This window comes from Parasteatoda tepidariorum, chromosome 4 (assembly GCF_043381705.1).
Source record: "Parasteatoda tepidariorum isolate YZ-2023 chromosome 4, CAS_Ptep_4.0, whole genome shotgun sequence".
In the NCBI taxonomy this organism is placed as follows: Eukaryota; Metazoa; Arthropoda; class Arachnida; order Araneae; family Theridiidae; genus Parasteatoda; species Parasteatoda tepidariorum.
Window position 1 is genome coordinate 73,904,804 of NC_092207.1, and position 16,672 is coordinate 73,921,475.

Here is a 16,672-nt window from a genome sequence, read left to right on the forward strand (position 1 = left end):
GTAAATGAAAATTATCCTTAATGATAATAAACTTTTATTATTTTAATAATGTGGTTGCAAATGACATAAAATGCATATTTTTAAGACTAAAATAAAATGAATGATCTAAATTTATGGATTAAGACAAATAATAATAAGATTTTATGAGCAATATTATGTCTCATAATGAAAAAATTTGTCGCAAAACGTGAGATAATCATCAAGCATCAAAATAAGCTAAACCTAAAACACTGAAAGTTTGTTGCCAACAAAAAATAGGTATTTACTTCCTTTAATTTGTAACTATCATTTCTATCATCTATTCATTCAAGAAAGAAAGTTAAAAGCTGGTTTAAAGTTGAACGTGTTATTTAATGTTTTAAACAGGAGCAAATGTACGTATGATTTCTGATAATTAATTAATGATTTCTGATTATTCTTAAATTTTATGTCTGTAATTGTTACGGAATTCTTCCCTCATATTCCTGTCTCATCATATTAGATATAAAATAGGACTTCTCATTCTTATGTTAGCCGGTATATCTAATTATTCTAAAATGAGAGATTATAAGTCACTATTCGGTCAATTGTTTCTTTAAGTTTAGATTTAAAAAAAAAATTATAACAAATTTAAATTTTTTTATTGTAAATTTGTTATTCATTTTTCCCACATATGTATCTTCTGAATGAATATTACCTTCAGAGTTGTTAACAAAAAACTGTTGTTTTAAACTTCTATTAAAAGGAAAAATGCTTGTTCAATTAATATTTATTAAATGACTATGATATTTGTAATTTATAAGCAAAATGAAAATTCAATCTTGTAATGATAATCCCCCCAATTGCTTACGATAATATTCTGAACAATAAAATATTTATTTTACTGTTAATTGACATATTGTTGCATTACTTTATTCAATTTTATGTCTGAAACGTATTTTTTAATACATAAAAAAAACATGAATGTTTAAAGTTAAATTATTATTTTTCAAAAAAATGTTTCGTTGTCAAAAGCATAGGATTTTTAATTTATTAAGGATATATTTCTTATTTCTTAAAATTTCCTTGACTTCATTGAAAAATCCCTCTTTTACTTTATTCTAAAGTGAATGTTATTATCAATTTACTTAGAGTTCAGTGGAAATTTCCAGTATAGTTATGCTTCCTTTTCATTAGATTTTAAGTATTGTTGCATAACACTGCTTTTTTTTCTAAACAAATACATTAATTTGTTACACTAATAAAAATATGTCACTTAAATGTACATCATATTTATATGATTTATGAACATGCATAACACATATTTAACTAATATTTTAGAAACAAACATGCTATAATGCTGAACAAAGCCCTTGGAGTTGCTAATGAGCTTCTGTTGTCTTTAACTGTACTGGTCAGTAAACCTTTTAAATACTTATTTTTATAGCAATTTTTCTTACATGATTTATAAATATTTTTAGTATATTTATATGTTTTTAAAAGAGTTTTTGCAGTTTGTAATAAATTTTTTTGTAAAAATTTTTGGTTTATAAAATATGTACCTTACGAAATATTATGAAAAAAATTACGACATTGGAACTTGTTGCAGAAACTGCATTTATTGAAGTGACGGAGTTTCTTTTTATTTATTATAAAGATTGAAAGAAATATTTTATGATCTCTATGCTGAGTATTATGTAATTTCTTGTAAAATGTAGGCTAACGGGAATTATTTGCAGGTGACAACCGTGGCCTGCAGTTTAAGCAATGAAGCTTGTTTTGACCTTGGTCTTAGGAGATCAGATCTTCAATGCACTTGGTGTGATAAATTAGTACAATTTGAATTGGATGACATCCTTAAGGATAGCTGCCTTAACTGTTGTGTGAAAGCAGAGAAAGAACCTGTTAAGGTATGTGGGATTTAAATTGACATTTCTTCTATCAGTAAAATATTTCAAGTTATTCTATTTGATAATAATAAAATTATTCTACAATCCCTGCAAACATTAGTCATATAGTTTTTGTACATGCTTTTAATAAAGTTGTAAACATTTATGCAGTTTAATATATTTTTCTGTTCTTTAAACTTTGAAGAGCTTAGTGGGAGTGAGAGACGTATGTCAGGTTTAAAAACATGCTGCTGTCAGCTTTTTTTGTTAAAAAATTTCTTCACATGGAAACATTTTGAATATAGCAATTTTGAATAGAACAAGATTTTTTTTATGATTATATTAAATCATTTAAATTTAACTTTTGAGTAAGCAATTCAATTTTTAATTAGTTTAGTAACAATTGGATCTGCATCATTAGATTAAGTGTTCATTGCTAAATTTTTAGATGATGTTGATCATCATCAGTGGTTCGACAGACCAGGGTGGGTCTTCTCAAGAAGTTTTTTCCAGGCTAACCCTTTTCCTGCAAGAGTTTTTTAGTTTTTAAGACCAAAGGGTTTTTTTCTAGGCCATCTATCCATCTCAAATTCACCCTGCCTCTTTTTTGTGTGCCATCTGATCTGGCAGTGAAAATTCTTTTTGTGGTATGGTTTTCATCCATTCTGATAACGTGGCCTGCCCATTTTATTCTTTGTCGTTTAATGAGGTTAATAATGTCAGGTTCATTATATGAGTGATAAAGCTCTAAATTTTATTTAAGCCAAACATGATTTTTTTTTAAATTCCTTCAAAAATATTTCTCAAGACCTTTCTTTTAAAGGTACCCAACATAACCTCCTCCGTACAGGATATCGTCCAGGTTTCTCAAGCATATGTTAAAATGATCTTAAAAGAGATTTATATAATAAAACTTGTTTTTTTTATGAATTATATTGGATTTTATGTATTTTCCAATTCCATTAAAACATCTATTGGCTATAGTTATTCTCTTTTGTATTTCCATTGTAATTTTGTTCCTGTTGTTGATTACAGAACCCAAGTAAACAAAATTGTCAACAACTTCAAATTTATATTCTTCAATTTCTAAGTGGGTGTTATTGAATCTTATGTTAGTGCAAGGCAAATATTTAGTTTTATTATTTAGTTATAATTTTTAAATGATACACTCTCATAAAAAATTAGAAAATAGCTTTTTCTAGAAACAATAAATTGCGTAAAAATATCAAAATTTAAAAGCTGACATTTAGTTTGGTATAACATTACTTTAAATATATTTTACATGCTGCTTTTGATTAATCAAGGTTGTTGTTTTAACTTTTCTAAAGATCTGCCAACTGTTTTGGAAGTCTTAGCGTAATCGATAGTTATACTAATAGATCATTTATAAAATATATATTGTTTATTTTTAGAAATATCCTCAAGCGCGACTTGAAGTGTGTGGATGAAAAGTCGGTCACTACCCACAAATCCAAGGTAAATATAACATAAAAAATATTCGAACTATACAAGACTTGGAACAGTTTTTGTTCATTTTATATCAATATTTTACCTTAGTTTTTACATTTAGTATGTAACACTAATTGGATAATTTAACACAAATATTGTAAAACTTTTCAACTATATATTCTTTGCTAGAAATTAATTTTTATCCTATTTTTAAAATTGTATGCCAGTGCAAATTGTATGTTCAAAAAAAATTTTTTTTTCTTTATTTCTAAGTAATTGTCATTTTCTCAAAATTTCATTTGATATATTATTCCAAGTAATTTTTTTGCTATTGTCTTGTTTAATTTATTGCATTTGACTGTTAAAGTAGATTTTTATATCTTCCATTTATAGCCTTTTAATTTCTTTAAAAAATTGTCCACAATCGAAGAATTCACAAAATGTCTTGACAGAGCTAAAAGACGATAATTTTTCTTACAGTTTCTGGTAATTCCAATAAGAAATGCTATAATGAAATACGACCTGTATTTATTTCAGACTACTTAATTTGTGTTCCAGTTAAGTAATTAAATATATTTACGTTATTGTTTCAAGAGTATATGACACAATAACATGTATGTTTACTCCTATACTTATGTTTAATGGGAGACTATCATATTTTACTTCTGCCTCTCAATTTTTCGTATTTAGACTATTTTTCCTTTTTTTTATTAAACTGAAAAAAAAGATTTTTTTCTTATTAAAAGTAAATCTTACATTTCTCAAAAATATTTATTTTTTTGCTCATTAAAACTGTCATCTATTGCATATGGGTATTTTTTTGAAAAATGGGGGGACATATCGCTCCATATTTACTTATACTTCTAGCATTGGATATATGATTAATAGTAGCTTATATAAGACAAAAAGTTAAGCCATTACTTTTTTTACTGCTAAATAATAACCAAATTTACCAAAATTGAGAACATTTTGTAATCCATGTTTTTGTGTCTAATAATTTTGAATATCTTAAAAATAGAATTGTAAAAAAATTGGTACAATGCCTCAAATAAATTTCAAAATGTTATGCTTCATATATCAATTTCCTTTTTCAATTAGCATAATTTTTTTTAAAAATGTAAAATGCAATTATGCCTTCTAAACTTCTTTAAATGAAATGTTCTAATGCTTTTAATATTTTTTTCCACCAGCATTTGTGCGTGGTGACCAATCAAAAAATTTCTCTGGACTCACTGTGAAGTATGTTCGGGGAGCAGATCCAGTGATCAAACTTCTGGATGCTGAAGGGAATGCTCAAGAAGAACTTAGCATTCAGAAATGGGACACTGATACAATCAATGAATTTCTTACTGAACATTTAGAATAGTTTAATTGTCTTGTTTATTATTATTTGTTTTAATGTCGAAAAATTGCACTGCAGACTAATGCTTCCTCTATCTTGAAAAAGCTTTTGGGACTCTTGCTGTACATGTATGAAGATTGTTCAAGAAACTAAGAGATTAGTTTGAACAATTTGATGTTTGTGTTCTGCATGATTTCTTATGTGTTTTGTTAAGATATCCTGATAAAGCATTGGAATCCGGTGTTTTTGTAATATGCTTTTAAAAAAAGTTTAATTTTGGAATAAAAAAACTATTCTTTGAGATTTCTTTTATTTTGTATTGAAACTTTTTGGGAAGTAAAGTTTATTTTTAAATTTTTATAGATATTCATCTTTTAAACAAAGAAAATTGTCGAGAATTACATTGGCAATTCTTTGTATTACTTTTATATATACTTATTAGTAATAAAAGTAAACTAAAATATCTTGTAAACATGGGTGAGTTAATGTTTGTTCTAAAAATGACCGTCTATTTATAAAATAAAAGAAAGGAAAATGAAAGAAATATAGGATTTTCTTTCTCACTAAGTTTCAAAATAAGTTACAAAGTTTGTCAGGAAATGGAATTTCTCATTAAAAAAAAAGTTGTAAGAAAAAATAATTTTAAAATAACCACTATTTGAAACATGACAAGCAGTATGAAGGCGAAGTTAGCTGACGCTATAGGCAAATATCTGTTGAAACAGCCAAACTTAGAGGTTGGGCAGCTCCAAAGAGCACGGAACAAGAAAGTTTTATAGCTGAACAATCCTGAACAAGAAAGTTTTATAGCTGAAATAAAGTTCAGCAAACACCTGACAGGAATGCCTTGCAGTTCCTAGGCCTTAATGCACCACTCTTTGACCAGAATAGAACTCACAATCACAAAGTATATGTCGTGAAGTCTCCTCCTCAAGATGACATTCTCTACAAAGAGGATCAGATACAATACCCATTATGCATTGGTGTCTCCTGAGGGTGCAGTGTCCAGTGAGAAGACCAATGATCTTCCTCAAACTGTTCCTGTTTAGCTTAAGAAGCTCTTTTTAACGCACACTAGAATAGTCATGATTCAGCTCTCTAGCGCCATTGCTCATAGGCAATTTTACCTTAGAGCTTGGAAACAGTTGCCCTGAATGATGTGGGGGAGATTCCCAAAGCTGGTTTAGGGCCCAAAAAAATGCCAAATCGCACTGGAGCCAGCTCATTTTCAAGATAACCCACTTTTATAGGTACACCTTGTTATGAGTAGAAAGCTCACAGAGAACCGAGCACTCCCACATTAGTGAAGAGGGGAATTTACACCTTGATAGTGATAGGAGAGCAGCCTGGCTGGTCAGAGAAGTGCATAGAAGCCAAACATGTAACACAATACATTGTTTTATGGTTTTTGTAGTTAGCTGTCATTTGTTGAAGAACTTTTTTATTATAAGTTATTTTTTATTATTCAGAAAATAATCAGTATCAGATTTATGTGATGACTGTTGCTAGAATATTGAATTTTTTTACTATTTATCTTATTGACTTGCTGAATTTTCTTCTCTTTTAGTTTATATATAAAAATGCATAAATAATTACATTTCGCAGCAAAATCTGAACCCATTGAATAAATTAAACTTTCATAATGAAATAATCACATTTTTATAAAAGCTGTATAGTAACTTTCTATTCCAGAACATGGCTGGAAAAAATTTATTTTTTTCCTCTTGCATATTTATATTTAACAATTCAGATGCCACTTTTGGTCTGTGGGTCATACATTGTGCCTCCCTGTTTTAGATGGAATTATCTAATTGGCAACTTTTATAAATATTTGTATCATATAGTGGATTCCAAGCATGGTGGAATATAATATGCATAAATGCAACATACTAGTCAAATAATTGTGACCATATTTTTAGAATGGATCTACTCTCCATATCTAGTGGCTCAAAAAGTGAAATCAACTGAAAAAGGGTATGCTTATACAGAGAAAATAAGTTTTTGCAATTTTGCATATTCTCTGCTCTAATTAATTGAGCATAGTTAAGGTTAATCATTTGAGATAGCATCTTACTACATGATAATCCTATCATTAAGTAAAGAGTTATTCAGACATTGTTTTCTTATGCAATGTAAACTAAATTTTAATTTTACACAGATCTACTTTACACAATTAATTTTACACAAATCTACTTTAAGACTTGACAGAAAAAATAATGTTCTATGCTAACCATAGTCTGTACTTATGATGCAGTGAATTTAAGGTGACCAGATAGAATAAGAAAGAAAATGGACATCAACATAAAGCAAATTTGTTAACCGTTTTATTAAAGTTATACATTAAAAACGAAACATAGAATTCCTTCCACTTAACAGTGTTGAGTATTGTTCTGGAATGGGACAGTACGAACGATAATTTAAAACAGCTAATTAATATCCTGATCACATTATTTGGAAGAGCTTTTTCAATTCCACCATCAATTGCCAGTCGGTTTTTTGAAGATCATCTCGGAAGTGTTCTTTGCACATATCTATTGACTGCCTTGATATCTAAAAGAAGGAAAGGGCGAAATTACTCTTAGATTAGTAAAGAACTTAGTAAGATATTAACAATTATATATAGTTGAAAACATTTATTTTCAAGCATAAACTACAAGAGTATATATATATATATATATATATATATTATCAAAATAACTAACTGCATGNCTCAACGACACCTTGCTGAGCTAAGAATCGCCTCACAGGCAAACGCAATGCATGGACGCGAACTTTTTCAATTGCTTTCGGCTTGCGTACGAACTGTGTGCGGATCATCTTCCACGCTTTCGCGTTCGAAAGCGTTTAAACCATTCAAAAGTTCTTGAGCGAGATAATGCTTCCTTGCCGTAAACTTGTTTTAACAATTTGTAGGTTTCTGCAGCTGTCTTGCACAATTTGAAGCAAAATTTAATGTTAATTCTCTGCTCCATTTCACTTCGACAACAGGAATTTAAGAGCTCCGTTTTAATACGCCTTTCCACCAGAACCACTCACTTCAGAATGGCGCCGATTGCGCTGCACATGAGCAAGAAAACACTCTTCAATATTCAATCATTAGCACCATCTTCCGGCTTTTCTTTCTCCTACAGTTACGTCAGTCCTGGAAATTAATAGCCGGACCTTGTAGAATCCTACTATTAAAGATGACAAGACATAAAATTTCAAACATTTTATAATTTACAAATATTATACCTGTCTTTTAACTTTAAGACAAATTAATATTGTTATTTTTATAATATTGGGCAAATTAGGAAATTTAGCCAGTGGCCAGCTGTAATATTTTTAGCAGAGACTACTTTGCATAACAAGTGGCCACCTATAAAAAGCGAACTTATTTAAATGATTAAAAAACTGTATCAATAAGCATTTCTTTTTAATCCTTTCAATAAATGGTAAAAATTACAAGTAATTTTAGGAATGAACTATTCATAATTTCATATTTATTAAAAAAATAAAATACATATAGGGTGAATTTTTGAAAAAAAAAAAAAAAGAAAATTAGAAAATTTTTTTAATTGCTATTTTTGTATTTGTTCAACCTGTAGCTGGTGGCGTCAATTAAATCTGCTTGATATTTTATAATGCTCAGAGATAAATAAGTTATTATTGATAACTGAAATCATCATGATCAGTGAAAGTTTCTGCTGCCCACTCCCAAAAGAAGGTTGTGTACTCTTACAATAAGATTTTGTCAAAAATTTCTTACCTTACTAACAACCATATCAGTATGATCAAAATGGCGTCCAAACATTTTAGGAGCTTCACCTCCACAGGGTTCTATTTTAATGCAGACCTCTTGGCCTTTTCGAGCTGAATCTATTGCTTTATGATTCACTTCAATTGTAGTAACTGTTCCAATATCTAGAAACTAATAAACACAATTCAAGATCCCATTATACAAAGGAAAAAAATCTTACACATAGGAAGATTTATTTTTGATAGAATTTAAAATAAATTGAATCATTTCTTTTATTAAGATTGATAGATATAAAAATATATAAATTTAAAAGCCTGAATTTAGCAGCAGTTTGAACCTATCATATTTAAGCTTCAAGAAACACAATTAAGTATTTACAGTTTATATTATATTGGTGTTACAAATATCAATGCGGCTCAATGTTTTTAATCTCGCTTAAAAAGAAAACTAACATTTGATCTAAAGAAATACTATTAAGTAAATGATTAAAATAAAAATAATGGGTAACAAAAGGTTATTTTTATAAGACAATAAAAAATGGTATCACAAAACTTTCTGCTCTTAGCATGGGATTTCAAATTAATGTAAGTCATTTTGCTAGTTTAAAGTTAAAAAGGTTGTTTTTCATTATTGTCACAATTTTTTTTTTTTTTTNTTTTTTTTTTTTTTTTTTTTTTTTTTTTTTTGGCTTTAAAAAAATACGCTATTTTTATAACTATTATAAGTTAGCAACAACTATTCACGACTGTTAAGTAAAGTTAAGGCTGTCTTAAGAAGACGCTATACTCCCTCTCTCAATAACAGCAGCTAATGCTTTTTTTAAATGGGACAGTTCTCTTTTCACAATTTGTTTGCATTTTGACAAAATTCTTTCAGCATTTGAAACTTCATAGTTTACTCTAACTATAACATAACATTATTATAATTTTCATTCTGTTTTGTGATTGAAATGTATAAGTGATGTGAAAGTGATTGAAATGTATAAAACAAAAAAAAATTTTTTCTTTGTGTTAAACTGTTTTTGGTCTAGTTTAATTATAATCTAATTTTAGTTTTTATTCGCTTATAAATTCACATACATGTGTGTATGTGTTAGAATATTAAAAATCAAAAAATTCTTAGATAAATACAAAACACAAAAATTATTAAGCAATGAAAATAAATTATAAAATTTTTTGAGAAATTATTATTTCTTTTTTTCAGAAAATAAAATTTATACAAATGGTGTAATGTAGGATTAAAAAAGTTACTTCAAAACAAAATGTGTTATTTTTTGTTGATACGTGATAACAAAGGTTTTCTGTTTCCTTTTGTCATTTTTTGTTTGTTAATTATTTTTCAATTTTTGTTTTACTTATATCACTTTTTACTATTCTATATTATGTCTTTATAAACTGCTTACATTCTTAGAAATTATATTTTTCTGAGAAATTTTTAATTTTTATAATTATATTTCGTGATATATTTCAGGCTCAATTACTTAGCTTATTTAGTGCAAATTATTGAAATTAAGTTTCTTTAATTATTTTCAAACACTAATTTCAGATACGTAGATAAAAACTTATATATTTCTGGGTGTCCTAATTTGAAATGAATAAATTGTAAGATATAAGTTGATCACTATTATCTTCTAAGCATCTATTAGCTATTTACAGTTTTAGTTAATCTAGATCAATATGTAGAATGTTTTTTCTGGATATTTCACAGAATCCCTTTTTGAAACTAATGCTTACATTGTTCAGTTTTTCTTAGACCATATGACACGTCATGTGACGATGTTACAGTTGTAGTTGGCCCTCTGTCACTCTAGAGGTCATTCTGCCAATTATCCTCTTTCACCCCCTAAAAGTAACACCCCGTGTGGCATAGTCAAGACTGATTTTACCAGTTCGGATTTTTTATTTTGGTATGGCGTCCTCTTGAGCTAATTTTGAAAATTGCGTAAAGCATCAAAATGAAGAAAGGCTACACTTTTGTGAAAATGAAAAGCTTTACTGATCCAAAAAGTACTCAGCCGCTTATTGAGAATTATTGATTTTAATAATATTAATCTAGGTGGGGAAATCTCACCAAACTGGCAATTTTTCTACACAACTTTTAATATATTTAAGTTATTTGTCTGGTCTAAAGCTCAGATAATTTTTACTGCAAGATTAAATATATTGTGTAAAATTATAGCTTTGCTCAAGTGTGAGGCATTTAAATATGGAATTTTTCTTTTCTTTGGCAAAAGAGCTTTGAAAAACACTGTTTACAATTTGTTGATATAGTAATTTTCAAAGTGTCATTAGTCAAGGTGATCAAAATAAACTTACTTCTTTGGATGGTACACACAAGGGTGTTCCTTCTTTTAATACTCCAGCTTCAATAGATACTCCCACAACAATAGGATCACGAGAATTGAAGACAAATTGAGGCAGGATTTTCAATTTACAAGGGAATACTGCAACACTTTTATACATTTCTCTATTGCGCTCTTTAATTTCAGTTCTATAATTCACAAACATGTCAAAAAGGTGATAAATTATATTGGCATGAAATATCTTGATATTTAGATAATCTGCAAGGTCTTGGGCTTCTCTTTCAATTCTAACATCAAATGCAAGGATCACAGCGAAACTAAAATAAAGAGAAATACATTCAAATTCTAATATTAATTAGAAATACAACACTGATCAAAAATTCGGTTTGCAACCATTCATTAAGAGACTGTTTGATGCCCAGATATACTTCAAACAATTGAGTCCTTTGATTTCAAAATTAGCTAGATCTATTTTTTGTAAAATTAAAAAAAACTACATTTTTTTTTTAAATAAGCAACACAAATATCAAATAAGATTGATACTCTTTGTTTTTAAATTTTCCATCACTCAATAAACAGAATAAAATAATAAAAGTTAAAGATAAATACATTTATTTTTATAATCCACAATCATGTCAAGCTTAATCTAAAATTTTTATTCTTTCGCTCTAAAAAAAAAATGGAATGTTTTTCACAATAAAGACTATATTAAAATAATTATGAGCTTTTGTCTTTGCTAAAACTATAAAAAACATTTCATTAAATTCAAATGTCTGATAGAGAGAGAGACTTTTTGTTTGATCTGAAAAAAAATTTAAAACCAAGGGATTAGGTTTGGAAATTAAATATTTCTCTTCACCTACAAAGAGTACTAGGAATGAAACAGTAATTCAAATTAATACAGGATTCAAAAGAAAACTCACATTTTAGCCACATAAAGTTAATGTTTTATTTTTGTTTTCAGATGATATGACTGAATCAATCTTTAAAAAAGTAAAAAAGATAAATAATTTAAAGACTTTGAAAAATGTTCATTCTTAATACAATCAAACTAAAAGCATTCAAGTTTCTAGAATTACTACAGTTAAAAAGATTACATCAACAAAAATAAAAACCCTTGAACAATATGCCCGAGACAAGTTTTTATTTGTCCATTTGGAAAAATACTGTACTTCCATAGTCGACAAGAAGCATTTAGGATTTGCAAATTTACAAGTGTATAAAGTAGTTTTCCTATTAAGCGGTTCATTATATTTGAATACATATTAATGAGGTTGCTATGACATGATAAGTGTAAGAGAGAAGAATGAAATGTTAACAAAAATATGAGAAAAACTTTCTTCTTTTAATGAATAAACACTTTTGGCTATGAATAAACACTCTTAATGAATGAACACTTAATGAATAAACACTCTTCGTAAAAAGTACTACAATGGAATGGCCAGTTTTTATAGCAATTGCCAACACGTTTACTGTCAAGGACTTTTTACGTAATAAACAAGCAGTAATTATTAAACAAATACGTAGGAAATAAAATAAACAGTTAGGAAAAGTGTTAACTTACGTAGGGTCATGTTCTAACATAGCAGATGCTTTCATTACATCTTTTTTTGTAACAGGACCAATACGAACACCAGAAACCTTTAGAAAAGAGAATTTAATTTACTTAAATATGAAACACCAAATATATTACACCAGCTTTGAAAATAATAAATTTCCTAAAAAGTCAGCATATTTGATGAATTTTAGTTGAGGGGAAGATTATTTTGAAGGTGAAATAATGTTTATTTATTTTTGTATTCTACAAGTACATTCCATGATCTGAGATAACAGTTTATTTTAAATAAGTAAAAATGAAATTGATCTAACTTAAAACAAAGATATAAAAAGTTGAGTATTTAGCAAAACTTTAAATAATTTAGTCTATCATAATAGAAAACATGTTTTGTAAATCACAAGCTTTATTGTTATCTAAAAATGCGATTGTAGAAATAAGTTGAAAATGTATTCATTCTCTTTTCTAGATACAATTCAAACTTTGAAGCATGTCCAACAATTTAAATTTATGACGGTTCAACTTATAATATATTTATAAATTCAATTACTCAATAGCATAATAAAAACTCTCAATTTCCAGCAAATATTTTAATATTGCTATCTTTACCCACACATGTATAAGCTAAAATTTTCACTTTTAATGTAAGACATAATTTTAAATATTTGTTGGAGAGAAACAAGAACATAGTCTAAGATCACATTCAATACTATTGGGTTAAATTTTTTTTTTTTTAAAGGTTAAAAACACAAATAAAAAACTTACTGGAATTTTAGATTCAGTTAAAAATTCCATGAGTGCCTCTAGTGAACCTAAAGTAGAAGTTTGCACATAAACACCTGTACCTGTAACTTTGATAGAATTCATTGTCTCTTTAAACATTGATGCCATCTCTTCCTGAAAATCAATTTAGTGAAATTTATGTTAGTTAAAAAAAACTTCTTGAAAACATACATTTGCTTGTAAAGTTAAAGAACATAAAAAGAGAAAACTCGAAATCACCATTAATATTTTAGTTTCATCAGCTCTCTTTGGAACAAGTATAGGAAGACCAGCAATTGCTTTCTCTAAATCTTTAGCACATATTTTAACCCCTTGAGCTCCTTCCACTTCTCGATGCTCAAGAAATTGAGTCTGAGGAAGAAAAATGTTGATCATGAATTAATATATATGTAATTTTTAATGCAAGGGAGAAAAAAAATAGCAGCAATGCTTAAAAAATTTTTTTTTGTGAGAAAATAATGCAGGCTGCGTAGCCAAATTATTCAACAAAAAATAGGCAATTCTTAAGCACTCAAAAAATGTTTTTAAGCACTTTAAAAAAAATATCATAACTAGGCAGGGTCGGAAAGTTTGTGACAATTGAGAGTTTTATCTTGTTTTAACCGTCATGTCAAANAAAAAAAAAAAACTTTTGGCATTATTTTTGACAGTTGTTAAAAATCATGAAATTTTGAATTGTGTAAAACGAATGGTGTTTTCATACGCTACAGACTGACTATACTCAGAAATAGATTGGGTTTGAATTAATTATGGAAATGCTGAATAGAACAATGTGAATTGTGTCTTTTTGCATAATTAATCAACATAGTAAAGGAAAAATCTCATTTAGAAAAAGGAAAATTAAACACTTTCAGGTTTGGGCTTGATCTTTTCTTCATTTGCTTGTCGAGGAGGCTATAAAAATTATTAATTTACAATTTTTATTACTTAGATTTTTTTTCCATTTGGAACTGAATAATAATTTAATCATACTGAATAATTTTGAGCGAATAAAAACAGATCCTACTCACTGCCGGATGTTATTAAAACTTTGATAGTGATACAGTGTCAGAAAATCTCAATATTTCATGCTATGCTGTAAAATATTTTTTCTATTTAACAAATTTAATTAATTTTACATTTAATATTTTTATAACTCAATTGAAAAAAAACACATTTCCTTAAATATTTTTATTAATAGCAACTTTAAAAAAATAAGTTAGTAAAAACATAATATTTGATTTGCTAAGTATAGTAAGGCTCGATTCATGTGATAGGATTACTTTCAAGAATTATCAATATATTTATTGTAAACAATAGTTATCTTATCATTTCATGGACCCTAAGCATTACGAATGATAATAGCAATAGTATTATTGTAATCGATAACTATGAATTGTTGATTATTGTCAAAATATAATCACTGTTAATGAGCTTAAACTAAATATTTACAATGAGACTATTCACAATATATTTTATTTTATAACTGGGGTAGAACAGCCGACCTAATTCTGAATTTACAACTACCAATGTTCAACTATGTAGCCTTGCAATTTTGAACTCCATCCAGACGTCGAGTGAACTCCTATATCAACTATTGGGAGAAATTTGCCACTGCAGAGAACTTTTTGATGGAATTGACCTGCATTGGAGTTACATAAGAGGAAAACCACGAAAACTTCACATGGTCAACCTGAAGGCAAGGGGACTCTAACCCACGATCTGTCTACTACCACTGAGGACATCTCTGTGTTAACACTGGGGTACGTGCAAGTCGGCTGCAGAATTCGAATTGTACCGGGGCCACCTCATAGGGTGGCAAGTGCTCTATCCCCTAAGCCACTGCAGCTTATTTGCAATATTAAAAAATATCAATATTTCATGATATATTACTCAGCCCTATAACGCATATAAGCCCTTCAATACTTGAAAAAAAATCATAGCACTGCTTGAAATATATTACATTGTTAAGCTCTAGGAACAAACATTATTGCTTCAATATTTTTTAGAAGAATAAGAAATTCAACTTATTGCACATCAGTACATAAAGTGTTATAAAAATCCAACCTTACAACTCTACAAGAAGTTCAATGAAAGGAGTAAAATTGACTTGTTCTTTATATTTTATTTTCTAAAAGACTTAAGAGTAAATACACAAAGAAAGGCAAATGTAATTGTATCAAAGTTTAAAGGTAAAGCAGCTTTTTTTGTTGTTGATAAAAACACATCAATGTTCCAGAGAAATTGGTCTTTATTATTATTTATATTAGGGGTGCACAACCTGGGGCCCGCGGGCCAAATGCGGCCCGCCAAACCTCAATGTGCGGCCCGCTACCGCTATCTGAACAAAATGAAAAAAAAATTTTTTTAATTTTTTTTTAAATAAAAAAAAATTCAAAAATTTGAAATTTACGCATTTAAGTTTTTGACGCACCCAATTTCACTCAATGTAGTTTACGAATCGCAATGTAGTTTACGAATTACGAATATTATTATGAATCGCGATTAAATAATCACTCATTTAGATAACCATTTTTTGACGTGGTTTATTTGTGCCAATTTTATTGCAAATCAAATTATTTTTCAATCGTTATTTTGGCAATTATTGTTACACATATCTACAAGGTTTTGAAAGTCCGATATTTTTTATACCCTATTTTGATACTTTAATTTCACATTTAAATACATAAAATTTTGACGCGTTTTATTTACACCAATTTCACCGCAAATATAAAGGTATTTTGNAAAAAGGGTTTAACACTCTCAAGAGAATCTTTGTTTTCTCTTTTTAAGTCATTTAATATTTTCAATATAATACAGTTAAAGCCATCTGGTTAATTTATTGAAAATATATGTAAATGATTAATGCATTTATATTAGAAACTTTTAGTTTTATGCAAATTTTGGTGAAAATATAAAATTTACTTTGTAGTTTAAGTTAAATATTAAATAATTTATATTGGTTTGTGAAATAAACAATTGTTCATGAACGTAATCAGGTTGACTTCCAACCCATAATTTTTGTTTCCAGTACATCTGATAGTAAATTAAACATATTTTAAAATAAATTTCAGACAATTATGTTTTATAAGTAATTAATAAGAAATTTAAAGTTAAATATATTTTCTTTAATCTTTATAAATTTCCTTTGTTAAATATAGCTTTTTATCATATTAACAAATTAGGAAACACATAAATTAAAAATAGTTCAAATCAAAAGTTTAGTTCTTTACAGTAAGTTTGTAAAATGTACTTATAGAAGTAAATCTTAAATATCAGAATCTGCTTTAAAACAATCACAAGTAAAATACAAGAAAAAAAAAATCGCTTATTATTATTCTAGTATTAAAGCCACTGTTGCCACTAACTTATAAGTATTGTACCTCACATACTGATGCTTGAATAAAGTCATGGTAAGAAATTTCAAAGCCACATCATTGGTCTCATTGAAAGTTTGACCTTTGTGGTGAAATAAACTGGTTTAATAAGTGAATGTGAAGAGCTTTTTGATTACCAAGTTTATATTTCAAGCTTTCAAAATAAATTTTTTTTTGCACTGCATCAAATTGATCATTTTATGTAAATAATAATTAATCATTTTGTTAGCAGGGGAAGTGGGTTGATTTGGTTGAGCTAAAGAAATATAAAAGTTATAATTTGCGTTGTTTCACTCCTT

At 27.9% G+C, this 16,672-nt stretch overlaps 2 protein-coding genes across 3 annotated transcripts; one reads left to right on the top strand and one right to left on the bottom strand.

The window, feature by feature from the left end:
• The first annotated feature begins 236 nt into the window (after window positions 1-236).
• On the top strand, window positions 237-4,939 carry LOC107445116 (selenoprotein F). Of its 2 annotated transcripts, none has more exons than XM_016059455.3 (5): window positions 237-374; window positions 1,300-1,372; window positions 1,698-1,868; window positions 3,260-3,323; window positions 4,487-4,939. In XM_016059455.3, exons 2-5 carry the CDS (start codon window positions 1,316-1,318, stop codon window positions 4,660-4,662), a joined length of 468 nt encoding a protein of 155 aa, XP_015914941.1. In that variant the 5' UTR covers window positions 237-374; window positions 1,300-1,315; the 3' UTR covers window positions 4,663-4,939. The 2 variants fall into 2 exon arrangements, with proteins under 2 accessions (XP_015914941.1, XP_015914942.1); XM_016059456.2 differs by having other exon boundaries at window positions 371-516.
• A 2,001-nt stretch (window positions 4,940-6,940) lies between these two features.
• On the bottom strand, window positions 6,941-13,645 carry LOC139424836 (eukaryotic translation initiation factor 5B-like). The gene is made up of 6 exons (XM_071180049.1): window positions 13,237-13,645; window positions 13,000-13,131; window positions 12,244-12,320; window positions 10,693-10,996; window positions 8,387-8,548; window positions 6,941-7,188 (listed from the first exon to the last, which is right to left on the bottom strand). The coding sequence occupies exons 1-6, from the start codon at window positions 13,390-13,392 to the stop codon at window positions 7,081-7,083; spliced, it is 939 nt and encodes a 312-aa protein (XP_071036150.1). The 5' UTR covers window positions 13,393-13,645; the 3' UTR covers window positions 6,941-7,080.
• Between the last annotated feature and the right edge of the window lie 3,027 nt (window positions 13,646-16,672).

Bases quoted from the DNA above. Each gene is read 5' to 3' on its own strand.
- LOC139424836 (XM_071180049.1), bottom strand. From the start codon at position 13,392: ATGATCAACATTTTTCTTCCTCAGACTCAATTTCTTGAGCATCGAGAA. The intron at 12,321-12,999 runs GTAAGTTTTTTA...TCTTTTCTAAAG, and splicing joins TAACTGAATCTAAAATTCCA to GTTTCTGGTGTTCGTATTGG. The intron at 10,997-12,243 runs GTAAGTTAACAC...TCTTTATTTTAG, and splicing joins ATGTTAGAACATGACCCTAC to TTTCGCTGTGATCCTTGCAT.